We start from the raw sequence: 27,650 nt of genomic DNA, 5'->3' as shown, positions 1-27,650 counted from the left end.
CAAATTTGCCAATAAAACTGATTATTATCGAATGAATTGTTCCAATTTTAATTAAATTTTGTTATAAACTCTACAAAAAGTATAATTTATTCAAATTTACACTCGAAATGAATAAAATAACGCAAATTCCCCATTCCCTCGTCAATCAATGGCCTCCGCATTCGCTCAAAAATCCGAAATACGCGTTCGGTTTTTCCACTTTCTAGTTTCTAGTGATAAGATTTTTCACAATTTGCATTCTACTGTCGGAGATATCAAAGTGAAGAGGTAACTTTTTGATTCGGAAAAGCGCTATTGAATTTTTATGAAAGTCGCATGTGTCAAATAAAAAACCATCGCGAAGTGCACAAGAAATCGACGTGAAATTGTTCCTTCGGCATTTTGAAAATTTTTTCATGTGCTGTTCGTACTCAAGGACAGAATTAAGTATGCGCTTGTGTAGCAATCACGCGTGGATTTTCAAGTTCTAGATAACCAAAATACATGGTAGAAGCGGGTACCGTCGGCCAGCGTATTAATTTTAATTACTCCACTACTCCAGAGCGTAAACGAAATCAAGTATTATGAATTTTGAAGACTATGAAACCTTACCAACTAACTGCATTACTACCAACATGACTGCTGGAGCAATGGCAGGAATCATGGAACATTGTGTAATGTATCCGCTGGATTCCGTCAAGGTAATTCTTTCCTTCTCTCGTTAAATTCCCCTGTATGTTTTCCAGCATCTCTACGAGTAATTTCAGCGGACGAGAGAACGATGGGGAGTCAAATAGTCGTTCGGTTTCGAGCTCAGCTTTCTCTTTCGATCGAAAGATTTTCCAAATCTCGAATTTTATCTCGTAAATATCTGTATTTTGTTTTCATTTTCGAATTTCCCTTCGTGTGAGCTTTCAATCGTTAAATGTAATAGTTTCTCAGTCACTTCTGTACTAATTTTTCTCCCGTTATCTGAAGAATATTTCTCCTGATTAGATATTCGATACTTTTGATGTAATTATATCACCGTAACAATTGATAACATACTCGTACTTGTGTATTATGCTCTCGTTATTCGGTGGTTTTATGTGCTTATTATCGTTGCATTCAAATGTAAATTATTCTTCAATTTGATTTTTTTGTTAGCTAATCAAGACGATAATATATATTATCCTCGTATTCAATTCATCTTTCCTTCGAGTTACATCTTTCTTAATACGAAAAACGACCAACGAATCGTCTTAGTTTAGAAAATATTTTCCTAGTTTGTAATTTTATCATTTCGATCAACGTAAACGACCTTAATCGTAAACCTTACGAGGTCGTTTTGAAATTTCGATAGAAAGGTCTAGGAAATGGAAAACTCGATTACGAGTTTTTCATCTAGCTGAGAAGTAAATAAATAATCATATTTAATGGTGTTGTTAATTTCGCGTCGATATAACGCAATATTAACATTCTTTCTAGGTTTATTATCGGTGAAATATACTAATAAGGTGCATATATGTTTACAGACAAGAATGCAGAGCTTATTGCCTTCGGCAAATGGCTCGTGTTATCGCGGTGTCGGCGAAGTTTTGTCACAGATGGTTACGAAGGAAGGTGTTTTAAGGCCGATGCGAGGAATAAGCGCGGTTATATTGGGAGCCGGTCCAGCGCACGCTTTGTACTTCTCATCGTACGAATTTTTGCGCGATACAGTTGCACAACATACCGCTCTAAATTCTACTTTATCATCCGGTGAGCTTAGTTTCTTAGTATATTCTCGAGTCTGTTTTTTCTTTAATCGTCGTCGGCGTCGCGTCGATTCGATCGACAAGAATCGAAAAACTACTCGACCATTATCATCAATGAACGATGCACCGAATGTGTTAATTTACTTATCTGTTATTCGGGTGAAACCGAACGATAAGTGGTAATTAACTATAAAGATTCGTCGGTCGTTTAACGATGGTTTATTCGAGCTGAAAAAGAAATTTCGCCATTGCGACAATTACTCATATTAAGTACGTTGTTGGTTTATTTGTACGAAAAAATCCACACATTTCTCCTTATCTGAGTCATTTCACGATACACAGATTCTACGAAACGAGTATGTCTAGCAATAAAAACAGATAAAAAGTACAGATAATGTAAGAAAACGCTAGCGGGTTATTTAAATCAGTGCAATAACAATGTGAAATGTCACCGAAACTCTAAACATAATTTCAAGGTGAATTTCAATTACCGATACACAGTCAGTAGCTCAAATTAAGTAAAAAAAAAAAATTCGCTCATTCATGGTTCTCTTCACTATGTTGTATTCAATGTAGGATATTTCGACCTTGATAATTTTCCATACGTATTCGACGTATTCCTAAAAGGTGTCCTCTTTTTAAGCTCGTTTTTGAGCAAATTTTCCTCCAGAAATAATACGATAAGGTATTTTTATTTAATCCGGGTAATTCGTCATAATGAAGTCATTAGCATTAAAAGTAATATAAACCGTGGGATTCCCATCGATTAGACAACATACAGAACTGAATTCGAATTATTATTTAGTTTCAGTTCCACTCGAGATAAATTTGTCTCTAATATGGTGAAAGTTAATATGTACTATTCTTATTCAGCTACAATAACAACTTTCGTCATGTGACGCAAAACTTTCGTATTGGTTTACTCGCTGTAAAAGCTGATACTATGTATTATTCTTCTCCTTTTTTACTTCTTTTTTTTTCGTAATATCTGTCCTATCAGCACGTGAATATTTTTATCGAGATAATTACACTCGCGAAACATTCTGTATGGAATCAAAAACCAATATTTGATTCGCTAATGATTATCATGCGTGTTAACAATGCTAACGACCTTGAAACTTTCAACGGGTCGAGTCTCTATAGACTGAAAGGGTTGTAATTTTTCGCATTTTACTGCGAAAAAATTTACGAATAAAATGTCTAAAAATAGAAAGAAAAGAAATAAGAAATGAAGAATGGTGTATTTTGGCGGAGAGAATGAGGAATTCAGGGTGACTTTTAGGTTTTCAGTTTTGTGTGCGTTAATCAGAATGAACAGTTCGGGAAAAAAGGAATTTGAAAAGAGTGGTTGATTTTTTTAGATTGAAATTTTCACTAAAAGATGAGAAAATTTTTTCTTTCTTGAATTTTGTGAGGTTTGGAGAAGAGAGGGGAGTAAAATGAACATTGAGTAGAGAAGTTGAAGGGGAAAATGGACTAGCAAGTTTCTATTTTCGGAGACATTTTCGAGTTTAAATGAAAATGGTACCTAATTTCGAATCAATTTACCTGGTAAATTTAATCGATCGTAATCCATTTTGGTAAGGGTGAGGGGTGAGCTTTTGAGATTTCATCATTCGTGAATTTTGGTCTGTATAATCCGTAATTTGAGAAAAAAATTTAAAATGATTGATTAATGATTTTTAATCGATCAACTCACTAATCAGTGTTTTCAATAATCGATTGTTTTAAATATTTCGTATTCATCGTCCTTCAGTCCATATGAATTTGCTTTGAGTAATGAATCAAAAAAATTATATTTTCTTGTTTATTGTAGCCTGCAGGGTAATTTAGTTTCCTATAAACCAACTCCTGGACGGATCTATATATTAAAATTATGACCGGATTCTTGTGACAGCGAGATCTCAGGAACGGCTGAACCGATTTTGATCGACGAAGTCTCAAAAAAAAGCTTTTGACCCGTAGATGTGCAGGTTTTAATCAAAAGTTCAAAAAGTTGCGCCGTAAAGCTCAAAAAAGCTCAATAATTGATTTTTGTCCATACGTAGCGCATTCGACGTATACACAGTAGTACGTATATTATACCTTGAAAGAGCATCTAAAAAAGTCAAATGTTGAAGAAAAAAGTTCACAAAAAAGTTGTGCCTTAAAGCTCAAAAAAGCTCAATAATTGATTTTAGCCTATACGTAGTGCATTCGACATATATAGAGAAATATGTATATTATACCTTGAATGAGCATCGAAAGAAGTCCAATGTCAAAAAAAAAGTTTACAAAAAAGTTGTGCCATAAAGCTCAAAAAAGCTCAATAATTGATTTTAGCCTATATGTAGCATATGTCACGTATTCACAGTAGTACGTATATTATACCTTGAAAGAGCATCTAAAAAAGTCAAATGTTGAAGAAAAAAGTTCACAAAAAATTTGTGCTTTAAAACTCAAAAAAAGCTCAATATCTATATATATTAATAGCAAGGTGTTTTTTTTTGTGATCGTTCGTTTGGAAGAACCGCCGAACCGATTTTGTTCGACGATGTCTCAAAAAAAAGCTTTTGACCCGTAGATGTGCAGGTTTTGGTCAAAAGTTCAAAAAGTTTTGAAAAAAGCTTTCAAAAGCTTCAAAAAGCTCAAAAAGTTCAAGGCAGTATAAATGACTGTGTCGATGTATACGCGCAAGTACGTATAGTGTACCTAGAAAGAGCTTGCCAAAAAATGTTTTTTGACCATATTTGTAGAATTTTGGAAAAAGTTCAAAGCTCGAAAAAGTTCAAAAAACGTTATACATGACATAAACAATTACAATTTTTCAGTATCCAATAACTATTTTAATGTATGTATGGCCTACCTAGAATATGCATGCCAAAAATACTTTTTGACCATATTCATAAAGTTTTGAAAAAAGCTTAAAGTTCAAAAAAGCTCAAATGTCAAATGTTTCTTATATCATTGTGTGATATGTCGATTGATATGTTTTTGAGGTCGTAGAGTTCGAATCTGGAGTTATTTTTTTTGGTGAGGTTGTGGGGTGAGTCATGGAGGAGCTTAAAGCTTTAAAAAGTTCAAAAAGCGTCATACTTCATAAGAACAATTAAAATTCTCCAGTGTCCAATGAATATTTTAAGTATGTATAGTCTCCCTAAAAAGAGCTCCCCAAAAAATACTTTTTGACCATATTCGCAAAATTCTGAAGGAAGCTTAAAGCTGAAAAAAGTTCAAAAAGTTTCAGATATGATGTAAAAATTAGAATACTCCAGTGCCCAATGAATATTTTAAAGTATGTATAGTCTACCTATATCGAGCTTGCCAAAAAATACTTTTTGACCATATTCGTGAAATTTTGAAGAAAGCTTAGAATTAGTATTCTCCAGTACTGAACCAATTTAGAGTACTCATAGTCTACTTAGAAAAAGCTTGCCATAAAATACATTTTGACACATTCACAGTTTTGAAGAAAGCTTAAATGAAATCCTAAAGCTTAAAAAACATGAAAAAGCTTCATACAATCAGTATTCTCTACTACTCAATAATATTTTATTTTGAAAATAGCTTTTAAACTTTAGTTGTGATGGTTTTTATCAAAAGTTGAAAAGTTTCTGAAGGGAGCTTTAAAAAGTTTTTAAATAGCTCAAAACAGAAAAACAATGGTGTTGATGTACACATGAAAAAGTGCTATTTTTAGCACATTGGGTATCAAAATTAATCCTGGAACCATGGTTTAATTTTTTTGAGTTCTGGAGTGGTTATATCTAGCATCTCACTTTTTCATCAACTTTTCGGACTATTTGGGAAAATCTCTACTGTTATATGTAGGAGTTTAGATTTTTCAACTGAGGGGTTGAATTTTTTTTGTGAGTCCTTGACAAAATTAGAATCACGTTTTAAGGAAATTCCTAATTGCATTTTTGACTCGGAAATCTTGGAATATTTCTAAAATTGTGTCAAGTAAGTATTTTATTGAAGTATTCTCCAGTACCGAACCAATATTTAGAGTACTCATAGTCTGCTTAGAATAAGCTTGCCATAAAATACATTTTGACACATTCGCAGTTTTGAAGAAAGCTTAAAAAAGTTCCAGGTCAAAGTTAAGTGAAACTTTGAAATTTTCAGTTATGTGGTATTAGATCCTATCCGATGTGTTAGTTTCATTTCAACTGTAGGAAAAAAAACAAGTATTTTTGGAATTTTTCAGCAACTTCTGCTAAAAAAGTGATAAGTGCCTAATTCGCAATTTTGCCTAAAACTTGAAATTTTTGCCAACTTTAAATGAAACCATGACTTTTCAGGCAATTGTTATAAGAAAGCTGATACTTTTTTCAATTTTTATACAAAAGTAGGACATTATTTTAATGAATGATAAAGCGATGACAGAGTGATGCTTTTCAGGATATCTTAGAGAACAATTTACGCTTTGGGTTATTTTTGATGAAAAAGTAAGAATTATTGGAATTTTTGCTTTGAAACAATTTTTTTTTCTGTCAATTATTAAAACAGCCATAAACTTTCACAATTTCCGGCAAAAAGCAACAATAACAATGTTAACAAAAAGCAAGACTTTTTGGGAATTATAGGCGAAAAAAGATACTTTCAAAATTTTTAAAATGAACAATTCACGTCTAGAAGAGGAGCGCAGTATGCGCGAAAAACGGGTTATCTAGTAATGATTAATATGAAAAAATTCGCTACCAAAAGAAGGAGCCAGGTGTGCCCAAAGTGCGCCACTGTCCCAATTTTCAAGTCAAGTTTTCAAGATTTGAATTTTATGTAGGCTACTCTGAACTGAAAAAAAATTTCTGTAGAATGACTTTGAATTGATGGTTTCGTATGGTTTGAAAAATACGAAGAAAATAATCGCTTTTATCGCCCCCCCCCCCCTCCCATCATCATATCAGACTTTAACATTTCTATTTGTTCTACTTTTTCAGAATTTTCTTTTTGTTTTTTTTGTTTTTTGATTTTTTTAGTTTTTTTTTCGGAAATGAAACTCTAACCCCCCCCCCCCATTGCTGTTTTTCCCATTTTTTTCTGTCAAACTTTTAAATTTTCCATTTTTTTCGCTCTTTTTTCAGAGTTATAATTTTTTTACATTTTTTCAATATTTTTGTTAATATAAAAATTTGTAGGTTCAGAAAAAGCCGGCTTGAATAAATTTGTAACCCACCCCCCTCTCTTCCTCTCTTTTTGCCGATTTGAAACACTTGAGAAAAGTTTCCTCTAAAAATCCTGCTTTTCTCCTGCGTTTTCGCTAAAATTGCATAAAATTCCTGCTCCCCTCGCCCCTCTTGGTTTTTTCCATCAAACTTTCAACTTTTCTATTTCATATATTTTTTTTCATAGTTTCAATTTTTTTCTCATTTTTCCCATTTTTTTTTTAGAAAAAAAAAATGTTTAGCTTTGAAACTTTTAGTTTGAATAACTTTTTAGACTCCCCCCCTTCCCTCTCCTACCCACAATTGAAACATTTGGAAAATTTTTCTGTCAAAAATTCTGCTTTTGAATTGTTTTTTCCATATTTTTTTCACTTAAATTTTTCATGCTTTCTCTCTTTCTTGGAATTTTGATTTCTGCCATTTTTTCCAAGTTCATATTTTTTCAACTAGAAAAATTTTGATCAGAATAAATTCAGCTTGATTGAATTTTCTCCTTATCGCTCGTCTACCAATTATTGTTGAGGCTTTTGGAAAAATTTTCTTCTAAAAATTCCATTTCCCACCATTTTTTTAAAATTTTACTTTTTTTTTCAAAGTTAATAGGTTTTTTCTCAATTTTACACAATTTTTTTCGAGTAGAAAAATTTTTAGCTTTGAAAATTTCAGTTTTAATTAATTTTTACACTTCCTCCTTCCCCTCCGCTACTTCCAATAGAAAGATTTGGGAGAATTTTTCATCAAAAACCGTGATTTTGTCTTGTTTTTCAATTTTTTTTTCAGTCAAATTTTGAAATGTTTCATGTTTTCTTCTTAACTTAGAATTTGTAATTTTTGCCTTTTTTTCCAGGTTCATTTTTCAAATACTTAGAAAAATTTTGATCAGAATAAATTCAGACATGATTCAATTTTTACCGTGTTCAGTTTTTTCTCCATAATTGCAGAGAATTCCTGTTTTTTGCCATTTTTTCCATCAAACTGTAAAATTTTTTTTTCTATCGTTTTTTTCAACAAATTTTTGTTGTATTTTTTTTCTTTTTTTTTGAGATTTTCAAAAATTTGATTTTAGCCATTTTCCCAGTTTCAGAACAAATTCTGGTTTGATTAAATTTGTATTCTACTCCCCCCCCCCTTATCCATATTACCCACATTTGGAAAAATTTTCCTACAAAAATCCTGCCTTGGTCCTCCTTTTTTTTGGCCTAAATTGTCAAAAAAATCCGTTTTCTCTCATTTTTTTCTACCTATCACATTTTAATTCTATTTTTTTTGGAGTTTTTAATTTTTCCTGGTTCATATTTTTTCAACTAAAAAATTTTGATCAGAATAAATTCAGGCTTGATTAAATGTTTACTTTGGCCAGTTTTTTTGCCAAAATTGCAGAGACTTCTCATTTTTTGCAATTTTTTCCATCAAACTTTGAAATTTCATTTTTTCTATCTTTTGTTTCAAAACTTTGTTTTTCGCATTTTTTTCAGTTTTTTTTTTGAAATTCTCAAAAATTTGATTTTAGCCATTTTTTCCACTCTTAGAACAAATTCTGGCTTGATTAAATTTACGTTCTACCCCCTCCCCCCACCCCCTCCCCCACCCCTACTACCCACATTTGGGAAAATCTTCTACAAAAATCCTGCTTTGGTCCTCCTTTTTGCCTAATTTGCAGAAAATTCCTGTTTTCTCCCATTTTTTTCCATCAAATTTTAATTCTCTTTTTTTTATTTTTTTTATTTTTTCAAGTAGAAAAATTTTGACTAAACTAAAATATAAAACTGCTGACTAAAAATTCCTGTTTTTCTCCATTTTTTAAAATCAAATCTCAAAATTTTTCGGGTTTGCTCCTTTTTTTAAAATTTTTTTCCCGTGGTTTTTTTTTTGAGTAGAAAAATTTTGACTTGAATAAATTTTTGCTCTCTGCCCTCTCTACTTGCTGTTGAAACATTTGGAGAACATTTTTCACAGAAGATGCTGCTTTTGTCCTGTTTTTTTTTTTAAATAGCCAAAAATTTCTTTTTTGCACATTTTTTCTATCGCATTTTTCAATTATTTTTTTTGAAACTGAAAACGTTTTGGATTGAGTAAATTTTTACTCTCTCGCTCCTTCCCTATTGGACTACTTGCTCTAAATTGAATTCTCAACTTTGTGAAGATGTTTTGCTCTACATTTCAGAGAGATCATAAGCTCGAATCGAATTTCAATTTGCAGCATTCTCCATTCTTGGCTTCCTGTATTACCCTTCTAAATCTAAATCATTCAGTACTGCAACGTTGCAATCGTTTTATAACACAGCAGCATCAATCACGCCTATATATAAATCACTTCATTGTAGTGTGATTTTCGAACCACCTTGCTTCTGTATCTCGTTAACGAAGCATTTCCGGGAAAATTGATCGTAATGGAAATTATGTGCATAGCCAAAGAATCACGTTCATCGAGATACCCTCGCCTTGCTTTCTGCTTCGATCGAATTACTATAACTAAAAGTTCGCTAGAAGTATTTATCGATGAGTAGAAGTTGGTATCTTCACCTCGTCGTAGGAATCTTGTCAATAGCCTAGAGAAAAAAAGATTCCACGCGATGAAATAATTACCGCGATATTGAAATTATCTACGGTATTTTTACGATTTCAGTTGCAATAGTTTATTTAAATTAACTCCTTCCCGCGCGTTACCGAGCGTTTAATTTATTACCCTTTTTAACAAAAAGTACACTAATAAAATGATGAGTGCGTAAAGTTCTCTACGAGTACATAAACTACACATATATTTTTTTATTCCCTTATTTACCGTAACGTCTGGCGTCTGACTCTGAGTATAGGTATTTTCCTTCAAATTTCAAGATGGCTGCTGTTCGAGTCCGAGTCGTCTCTCGTCTATCAAACATCTTGGCCATCTTGTACCCTTATTTTCAGTTCGAGGTTCCAGCTCGACAACCCTTAATTCGGCCTCACCGGTATCCGTTGCAAATGAAATTCGAATCGAGATCTACTCGTAAATGAAGGGGAATTATGCCAATATTAGTACGAGAAGAAGAGAACTGGTTGCGAAGAGTATATCGTATGACTTTGTATTCCACCAGTCAGCTGTCTTGTCCCTCCACCGGGTCTGACGAATTATATGTACTCTTGAATTGAATAGACTGTACGAGAATTCGCGAGATAGCACGCGAATCGTTGTGTTATTTTTGCTAAAATATGTACTCAACTTGGAATATGACCTTGAGAAATTGCGCGAAGCGATGCGATGCTGCTTCGTGCATATTATAAAATTATGTAGCTACCTCTTCTGTAGTGCATCGTCGTCGTCGTGTTGATTAATGGCCATTCTTCTTGGTCTTGGAAACGAAATGCTTTCACTTTCCCTACTCCTTATACTTAGGCTAAGTCATAGATCCAGGAATTTACCACTTTGTTGGGTTTTTATGCGGTTGAAAGTAGTATTACGTCGTTGTAGCCAACGAGTGATTCGCGGAATTGAATTACTATTCGGCCAATTTATACCATTAGGTGTGTAGAAGAAGTGCAACGTGATGGGGAAAAAGACGTCATTGATTGAAGGGTATTCAGCAGTGAATTCGATCGGTTGAATGCACGAGCTCGAATAGATAGATAGATAGGTAGGATATTATGAAAATATGACTCAGTCAAGTCTGAGTAATTGGCTATTGTCTTAAATATACGAAAGTTCGGCGGTATTCGGCTCTTATCGACGTTAGTATCGATTTTCAAGGGGTTTTGACGCGTTTTAAAAAATTATTTTTAAAAGTCTACCTACTCTGCCTATACGATGATGAAATAGTCTGTCGAGTAAACGTTTGGAAATTTGTCTGCTGCGTGTTGAGCCCATAAAGAAAGCTCGAAACATGCGTGCGATTGTATTGTAGATTACATAAAGCCAGAAATGAAAATGAAATGAAACGAGTAGTCGTCGTCTCATTCGTCAAAAAGACGAGAAATATAAATCTTGATATATGAAAAAGGTCTAAATTATATAATTGCCTCTACCTAATTGAATAAGTCGTGTTTATTTTGGCTTCGGTAGATTCGGTCGAACTCGAACGCGCTGCGATGATTTGAATTTCACGCCGGTAGTGGAACGATTTATTTTATTCCTAGTGAAGAGGGGATTGGGAATTGGATCAAGTTCATGGATTAGAGGTCTATATTATGACGTATGTGTTTTTCGATTGGCACACAAATTTAAGATGGCTTAAGGCGGTCGAAGGTAAAAAAATTAGAGGTTTGATGAATGCGGACTTGAGAAGAGGTGTGAAAGGTGAGAGGTGTGTACCTTTAACTAATAACTATAAAATACTACACTATAGGTACTTAGTTGGTGGAAATTATCCGCTGAATGATGGTTTGTGATTTGGCCATTCCTTTCGTTGTAAATATAGTATCTAAAAAGAAATTTACAAATTAAGTAGGTTATTAAAAAAATATGAAAAAAAAAATTTAGCGTTTATTTTCATTCATAAGATTGTGATTTTCATGTGCAGGGTTTAAACAAAGCGATTGTATAAAAGGAGGAAGGTATAAAGATCAGTTGGGGGCGTCCATTCTCAAGAAACCCCAGAAAAGTCATAACTTTCATTCAAAAATCAGGGAATTTTGTAAATGAAATCACCTTTGTGCATAATTGATACCTAATTCTGTTCAGATTCAAGCAAATTCTACTGTTTTCGTTGCGCAAAATTTGTTCTCGTTTGATTTTCAATTTCTTCTGTTCTTATTTTTGAAAAAACGGTCGATTTTTAGTTTTGTTTTTTATTAGTGTCAAGTTTTCGAGTTTCTTCAAATGATCTCAATGAAAAATAAATTGAATAGGTCAATCAGGAACGAAGCGAAGGGGTGCTAGGGGCGGCCTCCCCCCTTGTTCCGCGAAAGTTGGAAAAATTTGGGAAATTGTAAGAAATTCAAGAAAGTTGGGAAAATACAAAAATTCCGGCAATATTTTAGTTTTAGAGTTTTTAAAAACTAAAAATTTTTTACAATCATCAAAGTAACAACTTTCTCAACTTTTGAAGCCAAATCTGTTTCTGAATCTATGATTTTCTCAACTAAAATTCATATTTTTTTCAAAAAGTTTTGCCCTCGCTTTGCTCGGTCTATAAGCTGTTGTAACTTTTCTCATAAAAATTACAGCTGTTTTGCTTCTTGAACTTACAAATTTTGAAACATTTTGCTCTCGTTTCCCTCGGGCCAATTTGTTTTTTTTTACGCTTGAAAATTTCAAGAAACTATTGATAAAATTTTTACAAAGTTGAGATCAGAAAAATTTTTGATGTTGTTCTACTTTTCAAATTACAAATTTTCCGAAGCTTTTACCCTCGCTTCGCTCGGGTCAATTTGATTCTTTTCTACTGAGTTACAATTTCAAAAAACTTATGATTGAATTTGAAAAATATTGAGACAAGAAAAACCGAATTCTTTCATTAAAATTGATGTTATTATATTTTTCAAATCATTAATTTTCCATAACTTTTGCCCTCGCTTCGATCGGGCCATTCAAAATACTGCTTTGAAAAATTTCAAGAATACCTTTGGAAATTGAACAGAAAAATTCCAAAAATATTCACAATATTCAAAGCATAAAAAAATTCAAATTTTTCATTTCTTTCTGAACAGAGCCACTAGATTTTCAAAATGTTTTGATACCACAGTGTTCAGCACGTTGAAAATTTGGATTATATTTTTTGGCTACAATAAAATGTGATACAATCCTCTCGCCGCTTGTAACTTGAATACCCTTCCCCCCCCCCCCCCAGCAAAACCACTTCGCTACGTCCCTAGCGTCAATATCTAAAAAACGTAACCAAAAATCCATTTTTTTGAAATCGTCATAAAAATTTTTATTAGGTACCTATTGAGACAAAAAATTGAAATTTAAGCATATTTTGTTCCATATTTTTTTCAAATGGAGGGAAGAAGATCCCTGCATCAATTTTTGTGGACTCGTAGAATAAAATCTTATTCTCATGAAAAATAAAATTATTATGTACTTTTAAAATGTGATTTTTGCTTTTTCACGCTCTCGTGAAGCGTTTTTGGGAACCTCCCCCCCTCCCTCCCTCCCTCCCTCCCCACCTCCCTCCAAAAAAATATTTTAAAAAAATGTGGATTAACAATTTCAGAGTGTCTAACGGTCATGAAAGTCATGAAAGTTATAAAAAAGTCATGAATTTTGGTCATAAAAGTCATAAAAAGTCATGAAAAAGTCGCGAATTTTACTCGAAGCACACTTGAAAATTTTTTAAAATGCCCATAAAATGAAAAAAAAAAATTAAAAAATGAAAAATTTGTTCAAAAAATCAAAAAAATGTAACAACTGAAATACTTATTTGCCTACAAATTGAAAAACAATATAATTAAAAAGAATATACGTTTTCTTTTGAAGTTTCAAGTTATTCAATCATTTTTGGGGAGGGGGGATTTCCATATGGTAAAAATTTGAAAAAAAGGTCATGAATCATGAAGAAGTCGTGATTTTTTGTCCGAGAGTTTTGTTAAAAACACCCTGAATTTTCAATTTCCGTCATTCTGTCTCACAACTCTTCTAAATAACCTAACATAGGTACTTGTCAAGAAAAAACCCACCTCTGGTCTTCCAAAAAAATGTTGGTTCGCTTGTATCAAGTCCACCCCCACCCCCACATCCACCTAAAATGATGAATGAAAATATGTAAAAGAAACGAATGTAACAGGGCTCGTACTCGGTTACTTTTTAAATAGGTAACCTAGTTACTAAAAGTAACAATTTTTTCCTTTTTTTTCAAAAATGCCCAAAAATTACCAAAAAAGCTTTGCCTATTCGCCATAATTGTCAAAGTTTCACTTTTTGCCAACATGTTTCCAAAAAAAACAAGTATGCAAAAAGTCTCACTTTTTTGACAAAAATTGTAAGAAATTATCACTATTTTGCTAGTATTTCCAAAAGTCTTGCTTTTTACAAAAATTTCCACTTTTTTACCTAAAAATTTCAAAAATTTCAAAAAAAAATTTAACTTATTTTATTGGCAAAAAATTTGAAAATTGTTATTTTTTCAACATAAAAGCCAAAAAGTTTCAATTGTTTACCAAAAATTGCTCAAAGATCTGGTTTTCCCCAAAAAAATTCCAAAAGAGCAATACCTTTCATTGAAGTGGTTAAAATCTTGCTTTTCGCCTGGAACTGACGCCAAAAATTGCCAAAAAGTCTTGCTAGTTGCTTTATTACCAAAAAGTTGCGAAACTGGTCCACTTTACTGATGAAAATTTGGAAAATGTATCTTTATCGTGGTCAATTGTCAAAAATTCTGTTTTTTACTGAAATTGTATACGTTCTCAATCGAGTTTCATTATTGGGTTTCTATTGGAATGTTATAATTGTTTCGTAATTTTTTTTTACAGCTTTAATTGAAGGAAAAGAGTGTTTTTCATTGGTTCGGTTTTTTTTGGTGATTTTTTTCCTAGGTCAAAATATTTTGCTCACGTCTTGCAATTTTTTTGGTTCCTTTTTTGACATTTTTTAGTTACTAAAGTTACTTTTTATAAAAAACTGATTCTTTGTCTTTTTTTTTTTTTTGGCATTTAAATGAAAAAGTTTTTAATAACTTATTTTGACAAGGGACTTGATACGTTGAAACATGATTACTTTGGAGACTGGGGTTGTATTTTCTTCAAAAGGGGTGTTATTCAGAAAAATTCTAGGTTAAACATTTAATGTTTTGAAAAAAATTTCATTTTGTGTTTTTTATTTTTTACAATTAGGCATGAGATAATTTGAGAGTCGGACGAAGTTTGGAATTTTGACACAAAAATGTAAAATTATTGGAAAATTGTCACCGACTTGTCTTTTATCAAATTTTAGTTTTTTTTCTTTTTTAAATTTTGAAGGGTTTTATAAGGTGCATCAACATTTCTTGGAAGCTATAGAAGTGGTTTTTTCCTGATAAAGAGCTCATTTTTAAGAAGAATTTTGAATCATGAAATGGGAATTTTTTAATCCTCGTATACATTTTCTTTTTCAATTTTTGCAAATTTTAGGGAGCCTTTGGCATAATTTAATTTCTAGTTATGGACTAAAATTTGCAAGAATTTTTTTTCTGTCGTAAATCGTGACAAACAACTTGAAAGGGGCAGAAGCATGAAAAAATGGCGAAAAAAATTTAATGCACCCCTCCCCAAGGTCCTTATTCAAGCTTTGTGTGCATTTTTTTCGGTATTTCAGTACTCTCAATTTGTAAAATTCGTTCACTTTGAATAAAAAATGGGGTATTTTGATTCTAAAACCTTGAAATTTTATGAAAAATGAGCGTCGAGGAAACAAAAAACCCTCATGTGGGGTGACGAGTGTCTCAGAATTTTCAAAAACTGTAAACATTGTTCTAACTAAAGACTTTTTGGCTGAGAACACGTCTTCAATAATATTTAAAGGCTAGAATTTAGGTCGAACACTTAAATGAGGAAAGAGGCTGAATTTCCTGCGAATTTTAAAAATTGAAATTTTTCTCCATTTTTAAAGTACTGATTTTTCACGTTTTAAAACATTCCGAACCCCTCCTCCTCCTCCCTCCCCACTCATGTGAATTCCAAATGTCTCTGCTGTCTCCAGATAGAATATCGATTTTCATGTTTAGGACGAAAAAAATTGTCAAATCAGCCGTGCAAGGTCAACGTTAGTCTGTAAGATTCCGAATTTTCACATCATTACATCATTATTATTAGTTTTTGGGCAAAAAAAAAATCAGTGCTATGGAAAAATTATCGAAAAATGAATAATTTTCAAAATTTTTAAGATATTTGATCCCCTTTTTCTTTAATTTTTGAAAATTCATTAAATTTCCCTACTCCCTTTCACCTACTTTGTGACTTGTGCACTTTTGATTCTTATTTAATCAATCTGGAATATTGCAAAAATTGATCTAAAAAATGTGAAAAATCATTCTTTTATGGGACTGGACTGGCTTGATGTTTAAATTTCCTTGTGGTTGAGTTTTTGAAAATTTGATTCAAATTTACTAGAAAAATGCATTCGATTTTCACTCAAAATGACCACGTCATCGTCATAAAAATTTTCTAGAACTTTCCCAACACGTATTCGTTGCAATAACTCCATACATTTTACAACGCACACTGATAAGGTAAAATTTTCATTTCTTCACTTTCTTGTACAAAAAATTTTTATGTTTTTTTTTCAAGTTAACTCTGCAACGATAAATTCCTAAGCATTTATAGTACATACATATCGTATAAACGTTTTCTTCGCGTATATATTTTGGTGCATTTTCTAGCATACGTTCTGCTCTGAATTTCAAGCTTTAAAAAGTTCAAAAAGTCGTACCTACGAATACGTTGGCGGATTTTTGTTGTATAATTATGTTTTCGGACAGGGTGAAACTATAATATAAACGAGTTGCTCCATGAATGTAAACGAGGATTAGTCTGTCTGCCTCCTATCTTGGTTCGCCTGTCTGGCCCATCTGCGCTGTTTTCCCTACTTTTATGCGAACGAATTGATGGGGTAAAATTTGCGAAAATAATTTCACCAGCGTAGGTGTTGCCGTCGGTGTTGAAAATTGCGTGAGAAGATAATGTTCTATTTGGTCGAGTTTTCCCTACCTTACGCCATATTGAACTTCGTGTATTTTTTATCAAAGAACGTAGCTTGTAGCCAATTACAATGTTTGCTAAATAAAAAAATTATCCAATACACTGTATGGGTAAAAATATTTGAAAAACTTGAGGGAAAGCGAAGGTACGAGTAATATCGTAGGTTGATTTAGAAAGCAACGCCCAGAATAGCTTTTTTTTTTGGTAAAAAGAAGGAAACACCGTCGAAAAAAATTATTTTCACCTGTATTCCGCTCAGGGAATTATTTTCACTCCCATTCATCGGCCCACGACTGGAAAAATACCTGCAAATGTGACGAATATTACGTCAGAATGGGAAAAAATAGCTTATGGTACTCGACGTATGCATATATCGTGGTGATTGTCTTATAGCGAACTTTTTTTTAACGAGTTACATAATTCATGGGTAAAAATACGTATTCGAATGCCGAATTTGTTCGCTCGAAGCTGAATTATTACGACGAGCCGAACTCGAGACGACTCATTCTTTCTAGCGTGCTTTTTTTATTGACGAATTTTCACGATGAGACTAAAATAAACCATAGTTCGGTGAATGACGCCGATGTACACCATGCAGTTACACCACGTTACTTACTTTGTTGTATCACTCACTCCTGCTAATTTGCAATTTCCAAGTAATTCTGTTCGCTCATCTCGTCGACACGTTAATTTAAAAAAATAAAATTGTTAAGAAAAATGAAAATTTTCAGTATAATAAATGTATTTTCTTCCGTTTATCTCGTTTGATTTACACAATGCATGCGGTTTACAAGCGAAATGAATTTTTTCATTTAATCCGCTTTATCAACGGTGTAATGTTTCCTATTTTTTTTTATGCCAACATGATCGCATGCAGTAATCCAATGCGATAAAAATTGCGCGATAAGTACACAATTAGCGAATTTTATTTCGCGCTCGTATACATATTATATTGTAATACAGCTATGGCGATTTTTTTTTCAAACTTTAGAGGAGGGAGAAGAGAAGTGACACATTTTAGATATTCAAGTTTATCGGTACATGCTCTGAAATTTATTTCATTTCGAACAATTTTACACGTGCTGTGTTATAAACTGTTATGTTATGGAAATATTTCACCTACCTCGAGTCAAAATCAAAGTTGTTGTAAACTTTGTACGAAAGTTTTGCTGCATATATAGCTCATTCAATATCGAAACTCGATGAAAATTTGCGTGTAATAATTTTCGCTGAGTTGATTTTTTTGAATACTTACTGGACTTCCAGATGAACTGCATGGTTCTGGAATATTTTAATTATTGTATTTTGCTCTTTCGCATTGATTTACAGAGAGGATTTTACTGACATTAGTCATTCATTTTTCCCTATGAGTGATCATGATCATTCTAAAATTTGAATATTTCATCCAAATTGAAAAATTTTAGTTTTTTTAAATCGATCTACGTATTTCTTTTTGCTCGAAATGAAATAATGATACCTACACTTCGTTATTTGACTTCCTATTGTACAAATTACGCATCAGTCGCAACTATTCAGCGTCAGCAATTATCATTTTTGCATTTACGTGTTGGCAACCTCATTGTTTAAAGAAAACGCTGATGTGTGAAAATGACTCCAGATGATTTTTCTTGTTTTTTACTAAGACGCAGTTTACCCATACGATTGTAAAATCAAGAAATGCTCGATGATTTGGAAATTTTAACCTACGAATCACAAAATATTCATCTAGAACACCTTCTGTTTGAAAACGCGAAATTTCAGCTCCCTTTTTTTCGTTGCTGGGAAAGGGCGAGGAGAAGGGTTGCAATGTCTAAATCTACGAAACGTGCAATGTGCATCTATGAAGCATCCTCCAGAAGTGTATGCTAAATTTTAAGCCTGCAGGTCATTTAGGAGAAGGCCCGGAAATTACTCGAAATTGAACATCATTATGTCTGAAGAATGTTCAAAAATACACTTTTTCGTGTAAAGAAGGTGGTAGGTGGGGGTGGGGGGTTGAAAATTTGAAATTACCAAAACGAATCATTCAGAGGAGGCTCTAGTAATGACACAAAATCAACAACTGTTAAAATAAGCAATCAGCTATTTTCTGATTTCAAGAGAGTTTTTTTTCTTTTTGCTTATTGCTCACTTCGCTTTTGAATTTTTCTTTTAAAAATGTAGTTTTTTTCCTTCTTGAAAAAAAAAATAGAGATCACACCTTTCAAGTTGAAATTTGAAAACTGTTCTTTAATTTTCATTTTTTTTTTGTGATGAAAAATTTTTGAAAATTGAAGAAATGAATCCCTAGAATATTTCTCAATTGAATAATATTATTGAATTTGCAATTCTCAAATTACATTTTGTAAATTGTGTGTATGTATGTATGTCAATTTTCAAATAAATGTTTTTTTTTTCAAACTCTGTCAAAGATGTTCCCCATGTTTCAGTTTTAGACGAAGTGAATGTATAAAAATTTTAAACAGTTTTTGAAACGCCTAAAATCGATAAAAAATGGACTATGAAGGGCCCAAAGTGAATTTTTCGTTTGCACCTTTTAAAACGTTGGAATGGTAAAAGCTTGTGAGTGTAGTTTTTCCTTGATTTTAAGCAGGCTTGTCGGACTGGACGAAAAAACCCAACCGATCACTGTGACCTGACCCAAAAATGCACACAAGTGATTTAATTTCTTTCAAAGTTTTTATGTTTTGAAAGTATTTTTTCCAGGCTTGTAGGACCGCTCAGGTTTTTGCAGTTGCTCCAAAATCAAAGTCCTAGTTTGGAGCTTTCAAACGGTCTGGTCCGGTCAGGTCATTTGGTTCTGCATTTTTTGTCTTTGTAGGTCGGTCCGGTCCGGTCCTGACTAGAAATTTTCATTATGGTCATGGGTCAGCCCAGGTCCAAAAAAACGGTCTTCATTTTTCAGAAAGAAAAAAGCTTTCCAACACATAAGATGAGTTGAGAAATGGGATTTTTACTTTCAAAACATTGAAACTTTGAAAGAAATTAAATCACAATGGAAATTTATTCAAAATAGGCATCTAAAATGGCATTATAAATTTGAAAAATTGGACATAACTGAGGTCCAAACTGCAGTCATTGGTCAGATTTTTTAGAAAGGTCTTCGGTCTCGGTCTGTCCCTGTTATTTTTTCTGAAAAGGGTCATCTGTTCGGTTAATATTTACATAAATTTTTTCTAGAGGTCCAAGGTCTGGTCTGGTCCAGTCAGTCTTGTGTGCATTTTTGGGTCCGGTCGCAGTCATTGGTCTGGTTTTTTGGTCCGGTCCGACAAGCCTGCGTTTTTTCTTTCTGAAAAATGAAGGCTGTTTTTTGGACCTGGGCTGACAACCATGATGAAAATTTCTGGTCAAAACCAGACCAGACTGGCCTACAAAGACAAAAAATGCAGGACAGAATGACTAGACTGGACTGGACTGGACCGGACAATTAGAAAGCGCCAAACAAAGACCTTGATTTTGAAGCAATCACAAAACTTCAACAGTCCTACAACTTACAAGCTACAAGCCTTATTTTAAGGAATATTAAACAAATCATTGAAATTGTTGAGAAATTTGTCGAAAACTGTAAAAAAATAAATAATTAATGAAAAGTTCTCAGAGTTACTAGCAAATTAGCCAAGATGGGAGCATGTTGTATGAGAATAATAGGAGTGTATAGAGAGTGAGCTATTTGGATGAGTCAGAGTTTGAGAAATAGGTTGAGGAGTGTGAGAATGAATAAGTAGGACACTCAAACATGACATTTTTATATCGTTTATTAATTTAGTTGGGATCAAGTTAGACAGTAAGTTTGTAAGGTGCCCCGGGGGAAGTCCGAATTCGGGGTAAGTCAGAAAAACTGCTCTAGCTCTTAGAGGCTTATATCTGCCGAAGCGCTACCCAGGGGTAACTTGAGGGTGCTACCCCTACTTCATCACAGCATAAAAAATTTCGCGACCCAGTTTCATTTTACAGGCTTTTCATTGGTTCATTTTTAGTTGCTGTTTTGAATTTGATTTCAAATTATAATCAGTGTTTTTCAAACTGCTTTTTACCTCAGAAGAAATGATCAGTAAAAGCGATATTATAAGTGAAAGTATTCCTAAAACAATAATGTAAAACCCCAAGTATTCAATTTTTGTTAATTTTCAATTATTCATTATTTATATCGCTTTTTCTGACTTACCCCCTAAATTAGTGCTATGGGGTAAGTCAGAAAAGTGAACATTGATAATTAGGATTCGACTTCATCGATGTGTAATACGTAGAATAATATGTTTTCGAGGTCGTAGAATCCAAATCTGGAGTTATTTTTTGTGTAGGAGTGGGGGGTGAGGCGTGGGGAGGGGGCAATTCTAAATTTTTCCTACATTATTGTGTAATATGTTGATTGATATGTTTTCGAGGTCGTAGAATCCGAATCTGCAGTCATTTTTTTTGTAGGAGTGGGGGGTGAGGCTTGGGGAGAGGGAAAATTTCGAATTTTTCGTACATTATTGTGTAATATGTCGAGTAATATGTTTTCGAAATCGTAGAATCCGAATTTGGAGTAATTTTTTTTGTAGGAGTGGAGGGTGAGGCGTGGGGAAAGGGAAAATTTCAAATTTCTCCTACATTATCGTGTTATATGTCGAATAATACATTTTGGAGGTCGTAGAATTCGAATCCGGAGTCATTTTTTATAGTGAAGGTGGAAGGTGAGTCGTAGGTTCGCATGGGTGGGGCCCTCTCCCCAAACGGTGATACTTGAATAGCACTCGACCCTAAAAACTAGCTCAAGATTCGAATTCTGCGACCTTGAACACATATCAACCAACATGTTACACAATATTATAGGCAAAATTTGAAATTTCTCCATTCCTCTTGCCTCGCCTCATACCCCTGCGAAAAAATAACCCCAGATTCGAATTCTACAACCTCAAAAACATATCAATCGACATATTACACATTAATATAGGCAAAATTTGTAATTTACTCTCTCTCCCCTTGACTCACCTCCCACCCCTACAAAAAAAATATCTCCAGATTCGAATTCTACGACCTCGAGAACATGTTATTCAACGTTTTACATGATAGTGTATAGGAAAAATTTGATATATTACCTCTCCCCACGCCTCACTTCCCTCTCCTACAAAAAAAAATAACTCCGGATTCGAATTCTACGACCTCGAAAATATATTATTCGACATATAACACGATAATGTAGGAGAAATTTGAAATTTTCCCTTTCCCCACGCCTCACCCTCCACTCCTACAAAAAAAATGACTGCAGATTCGGATTCTACGACCTCGAAAACATATCAATCGACATATTACACAATAATGTACGAAAAATTTAGAATTGCCCCCTCCCCACGCCTCACCCCCCACTCCTACAAAAAAAATAACTCCAGATTTGGATTCTACGACCTCGAAAACATGTTATTCGACATATTGCGCATCGATCAGGGTCGAATCTTAATAATACCAATCAATTTTGTAGATTTTCTGACTAAGTCAGAACAAGTTACATTTTATTCGATTGTGCGAAAGCTACTGCGACAATCGCGCTGAAATTTTTACCATAGGTTAAGAACCCTTATGGGAACCTACATACCAAATTTCAGCCATATTGGTTCATTAGTACGAGAGTAACAGCTGATCAAAGTTGAAATTGTGAAAAAACGTTCTGACTTCCCCCGGTGCACCTTACTGAGACAGTTGAATAGTGTACATATTGGTGAATGGATTGTTTTGATAAAACCTGCCTATTATTTCATGTGACAGAATTGGCGCCCCACGTTGGGCGCCAATTCTGTCTTATGAAATAATAGGCAGTTTTGGTTTTATCAAAGCGATAAATGAAGAAATATGTGAACAAAGTGGTGTGAATTATCACCAAAAAAGAAAATTAGTTTGAAAATCAAAAACCTCGTTAACAATAATTTTTTTAAAGTACAAAAGTAAATCAAAATCCACTTGTTATTGCTGGAAAAGGGTGAAGAGGGGTTGAACGTGCAACATTTCAGCCTCCTACATCAACTCGAGCAGGATTAAGCGATAATAAGACAATGTCAGGCCTTTTCAAAGTTACTTTTTGTACAGATTCTCAAAAAATCAAGTTTTTTGATACAAAGCTCCACTTTTGTTAAAATTATCAAAGTCTTGCCTTCTGCCAAAAATATAAAAAAATCCCACATTTTAACATTGCAGCCAAATTGTTCCTTTTTTCTGTGAAAAATTTCTAAAAGCCTTAATTTTTTGTTAGAAATTTTCTATAAGTTTTGCTTTCTTGCCATGTAATTCCAAAAATGATCGCTTTTTCTTTAAATATTGAAAAAAATCCTTTTTTAACAAAAACTATGAAAAAGTATAATTTTTTTGCCAATAATTGCCAAGCTTTTTGCTAGAATTTCTGGTCTTGCTTTTTGCCAAAAAATATTTTTTTTTCAAAAATTGAAGGTATTTTTTTCAAAAGTAAAATTGCTAAAAATTGTGTTTTTTTAAAAAGAAGAGGAAAAAAAACATAAAAAATCTTTTTTTTTTCAGAAGTTGTCTTGAAGTTTTGCTATTTGTGAAAAATTGACAGAAATCTAGATTTTTAACGATTGAAAAGCCTTGCTTTTTCGCGCAAAATTGCCAAAATATGTACCTACCATAAAGTTTTGTTTTTTTTTTTTTTCATCTAATAACTGCAAAAAAGACTCGACTTGACTTTCTTTTCGAAAATACATGCGAAGGAGTGTAATTATTTGCCAATAATTCCACAGAATTGCTGTTTCTCGTTGAAATTATTTCATTTTTGTTTTTTGACATAGGTAAATTCTTACTTTTTAGCAAAATTGCTAAAGATTTTCACTTTTTTGTTTTTTTCAACAGTCATCTAAATTTAAAAGTTTTGCTTTTTTTTGCCAGAAATTGCCAAAAAGTGTCATTTTTTGTCAATAATTCTCAAAAAGTTGTGATTTTTGCTGAAATTTTCAAGATCTTGCTTTTTGTTAACAAATCTTGTATTCCAACAAGATTTTTTTTGGCTGAAAATTCCAAAAAGTCTGACTTTTTTTCATAAATTGCCAGTCTGTCTTGTTAAAACTGTCAAGTCTCAATTTTTGTCAGAAAAAATTTTTCCAGAAACTGCCAAAATTCTTACTTTGTTGCCAGAAGGTGCCGAAAAGTCTCCTTTTTCCCCCAAAAAGTTCAGTTCAAATTAGAATAATTAAAAACCAGAACATTTCAATTCGTAATGTTTTTTTTTTTTAAATTATTATTTCTACATTTTAGGTAAAAGTTTTGCTCACGTTTTGTAGCTTTTTTTGGATAAATTAAGTACGAGTCTTGTATAAGCCTTATATTTTCACTTTGTAAGAAAAATCTGACTGTAAGTATGTAATAACATCATCAGCAAAATGAACAAGAAATTTGGGGGAAAAATGGCCGAAAATTAATTTTCAAATTTTCAATTTAATCTGCATCTTTATTGGCAATTTTTATAAAATCAGATGAGAAAAAATGTAACATCGTAAAATATTGAATGAGTTAGTCCAGAATCAGAGTTTTTTGTGTATTAGGTATTGATATTGTTAGAGAATTTTACCCAGTATGGCCGAAATTACGTATTTATGTATGTAAAATATGTATGTACCTGTGAAGATGGCGTCTAAATTTTGATTTTTTTTTTTTTTGTTTTCAGGCATGGCTGGTTGCGTATCAACATTATTGCACGATGGTATCATGACACCCACTGATGGTGAGTCGAGTCAATTTATCGATTGTTTATTCACATAACAAAACGTATCGGTATTTTAAAACATCATAAATATTGTAAAAGTATAGGATGCGGTGCGTAAAGTGGTCGATTTTCAAACGCCGTCTATTCTGTATAATTGAATGTCAAATTTGAAAGCTCGTTGCCATCAATTTATTTACATAAAAAAGTTGAATTTTTCTACGGAGAATTCTTTTTCCAGCATGTAAAATCGCCTACGCTAAAACCAATGAGAACTTTTCGTTCATTTAAACAATTTGTCTAAAAAACCATTACCTAGTGCTTCTATACTTCCATTCATTCTCAAACTGAGCTTTCGAATTTCATTCTGTTGCTACCCTTGCACAACAAAATATCAAACAACTATCAATATTTACCTATACGTTTTGTCGATTCTCAACGAATATTGATTCTAATATTGCGATTTTTCTCATTGCTTTATAGTGATCAAACAAAGGTTGCAGATGTTCAACAGTCCGTACAGTTCGATCGCCGAATGTATACGTAAGGTATACGGCCAAGAAGGATTCCGAGCATTTTACTTCTCGTATACGACCCAACTGGTAATGAATCTACCATTTCAAAGTTTACATTTCATGACTTACGAATTTTGCCAAAGTATTACGAACCACGAGCGACGTTACAATCCGCCAGCTCACATGATATCGGGAGCGATCGCCGGCGGCATCGCGGCCGCCATAACAACGCCGTTAGACGTTTGTAAAACGTTGTTGAATACTCAACAAGGACAGGTAAGACAGACGCTATACGTAGATACTCGTACGTGTATTTTTGGGTCAAAAGTGCAAATCTAAACAAAAGTACATACATAAAAGAGCCATCTGTGCGATGATTTTGCTAACGATTTGTCGTGTTCGATAGGTCAAGGTGACCGGTCTTCTAGAAGCAGTCGGAGTTGTATACAGACTGGGCGGATTTTTAGGATTTTTTCGAGGGCTGCAAGCTCGAGTCCTGTATCAAATACCGTCCACGGCTATTTGTTGGAGCACATATGAATTTTTGAAATACGTATTAAACAGATCGCTGACGCAGAAAGAAGAAGGAGTTCTGATCGCTGTGCCGAAGACGCCGCATTTAGAATTAGCGTCGCCATCTTCGTTGCCTTCGTCGTCGTCGTCGTCGTCATCGTCGTCGTCGCGAACTAGCTCGTCTTCGAAACAATCATCGATCAGATGCGAGTTACCTATTACTAGTTCTCATCATGGTGTTTATAATGCTTACTCATTGTCTACCGTGCATACCAGCGACAATGTTACCACTAATTCCATGATCGACGTACGACATAGGTGATTTTAAACTGAGACTCGCTTCGGTTCCCAGCCGTTCAGTATGTTCTTTTATTCGCCAAGCTTATAGAGCGCCTGCGACGCGCATCGGTCGTATCAAAATACCGTTTTTTTTGGTCAGCTTACGAGAACTAAAAATCATTTATGTACCATCTTTCGTCCTATTGTTTTCTTTGGTATATCGTACAAACCGTAGTAGCGAAAATAAGCGAATGTGCGAATGCCGCTTGATGTCGTCGTCTTACGGAGTCTTAACGCTTTGAGTGATGGTTTTTGTACAACTTCATGTAGCAGGCTGTGATAACTTGTACGACGTTCGACTAAATTTACTCGTAATTTAGCCCTCGAATCGGCAGCCGGGTTAAGGATGAAGTAATGCGAATTGGTTTTTCGCTCGCATTTAATTAAAACACAACGCAACACGTGTCGATTACACTATATACGATCGTTTCGTTATTCATCTTCGATGATAACTTCGATATTGTTTTTTTTTTCTCGATCTAATTATCAAAACGAGTAGATATCGCGTGTTGTACGTACGAATTTTGAAAAAGAAATCTTCTGTATTTGTATCGTTTCTTTTGTTTCGTGGTTACGTTACTTTTTTTGTTTTTGTTTTGTTGTATTATTCGAATTAAATTATTTAACGATGCTTGTTGTCGGTGTCTGTTGCTTGTACAATGTCCGATACGTTGACGAATGTGATTGAAATTATTGTTTGCGTAACTTCATCCTTAATGCTGGCGAATATTTTGACAATAATTTGTAATACTGAAGTTTGCCCGAATCTAACGTTACGATTCCGTAAGATTGAATTGCAAGAACAGTTGTTAGATCACGTTCGTTATCGTTATACATAATGAAACTGTAATCATGATTTTTTTGCAGAGCTGTGTTACTAAATTAGCAAAAGTGCTGTAAGAAACTGTAGGCCTATTATGAAGTGAAAATCTTTGAAACATGATTGAAATATTGTTACATGTACTTGATCAAATTAAGTATTTGATCAACATAGCTTCGATATTCTCTCTAATTTTTGAAAGCTTCGATTTGAATGATCCAATTAAGATTATTGCTGACTAATTTTTTTAAATTCATTAGAATGGGTGCTGGTAAAAGTGTTCATATTTTGTTACTGTTTCAATGTGTACTCCTGATGTTACATCAGGTCTGAACTTCTGAACAGATTCAATTCGATCGGAACTGTAATCTAATTAGATATGATCATATCAAATTAGATCCAGGAAATTTCTTGATCTGATCTGATCAGAACTCAAAAAAATCTGAACGGATCTAATTCGATGAAAACTGATCAGATTTAATGATAGATGTGGTCCTAATTGATGTGAATCCAAGGGTCTGGATCTGATCTCATCTTATCAGATCCAATCGTTGGTTCGTCGGTAGGTATTCTTTTTATTTGGCAGGACTTTATATAATATTTTATGCTTGTGGCTTTTGAACATTTTGCTTATTTTCGCTCTTCTCGTAAGCATAAATATGAACCTAGTTAGTAATCTGATCAATGTCTCACTTTTCCTTCAACTAAACAGAGTTTTTCGTTTTAGAATAGTTTCTTTTTACAATCCATTCTCCATTTTCCCCGTGAGATACGATTGCGATTTTTTAAAATAACACTTTGGATTACATAATCATTTTGAACGAAGAAAATTACAAAAATTCGCCTTCATTATTCCTTTCAACGAACTTGGTGATTGACTGATTATTGATTTCATTTTCAAGCCAAGTGTATTAAGTAATCAGTAATGTTTGATAATCCATCATCGAAGATTGTAATGGTCATTGATGATTCTTTATTATAAAGAAATAGGTATTTATTCTAAATTGATTTTATTCGATTCATGATTATTGAAAGTTCGAAATAAGATTTGCTAAATGAAAGCAAGGTTTCCCAAATTCCGAAAACAGCTACTGAACAGAACAGAACGTTGAAACGTGCTCTAACTCGTATTTTCAAATCTGTAAAGAAATAACCTATAAATTAATCATTTTATGTTGGATAAAATGGAAAAATTAAAGTTCGAAGAATTAGCAATAAAGGAGGCGAATGGCGAAGGGATTAGGGTATGCAACCCTTTGAACACGAATTACCACTTATCAGAATTTTTTCATGTTCATGTTCCTATTCCTAATCCTAAAGTTGTAAAGTTTG

General features: G+C 33.3%; 1 protein-coding gene across 1 annotated transcript; it reads left to right on the top strand.

Moving 5' to 3' along the window:
• The first annotated feature begins 221 nt into the window (after positions 1-221).
• Positions 222-26,129, top strand: mfrn (mitoferrin). Its single transcript, XM_065355606.1, has 5 exons — positions 222-680; positions 1,494-1,719; positions 24,096-24,152; positions 24,615-24,922; positions 25,053-26,129. Exons 1-5 carry the CDS (start codon positions 564-566, stop codon positions 25,479-25,481), a joined length of 1,137 nt encoding a protein of 378 aa, XP_065211678.1. The 5' UTR covers positions 222-563; the 3' UTR covers positions 25,482-26,129.
• The last annotated feature ends 1,521 nt before the right edge of the window (positions 26,130-27,650 follow it).

This window comes from Planococcus citri, chromosome 3 (assembly GCF_950023065.1).
Source record: "Planococcus citri chromosome 3, ihPlaCitr1.1, whole genome shotgun sequence".
Lineage (NCBI taxonomy): Eukaryota > Metazoa > Arthropoda > Insecta > Hemiptera > Pseudococcidae > Planococcus > Planococcus citri.
The sequence above is the reverse complement of the archived record's forward strand: the minus strand, read 5'-3'. Positions and strand labels throughout refer to the sequence as shown.

What these genes read in the sequence shown, in the direction of transcription:
- mfrn (XM_065355606.1), top strand. Translation starts at nt 564, where the DNA reads ATGAATTTTGAAGACTATGAAACCTTACCAACTAACTGCATTACTACC. An exon ending in AAATTCTACTTTATCATCCG is followed by an intron (nt 1,720 to 24,095) that starts GTGAGCTTAGTT and finishes TTTTGTTTTCAG; the next exon opens with GCATGGCTGGTTGCGTATCA. An exon ending in TGAATACTCAACAAGGACAG is followed by an intron (nt 24,923 to 25,052) that starts GTAAGACAGACG and finishes CGTGTTCGATAG; the next exon opens with GTCAAGGTGACCGGTCTTCT.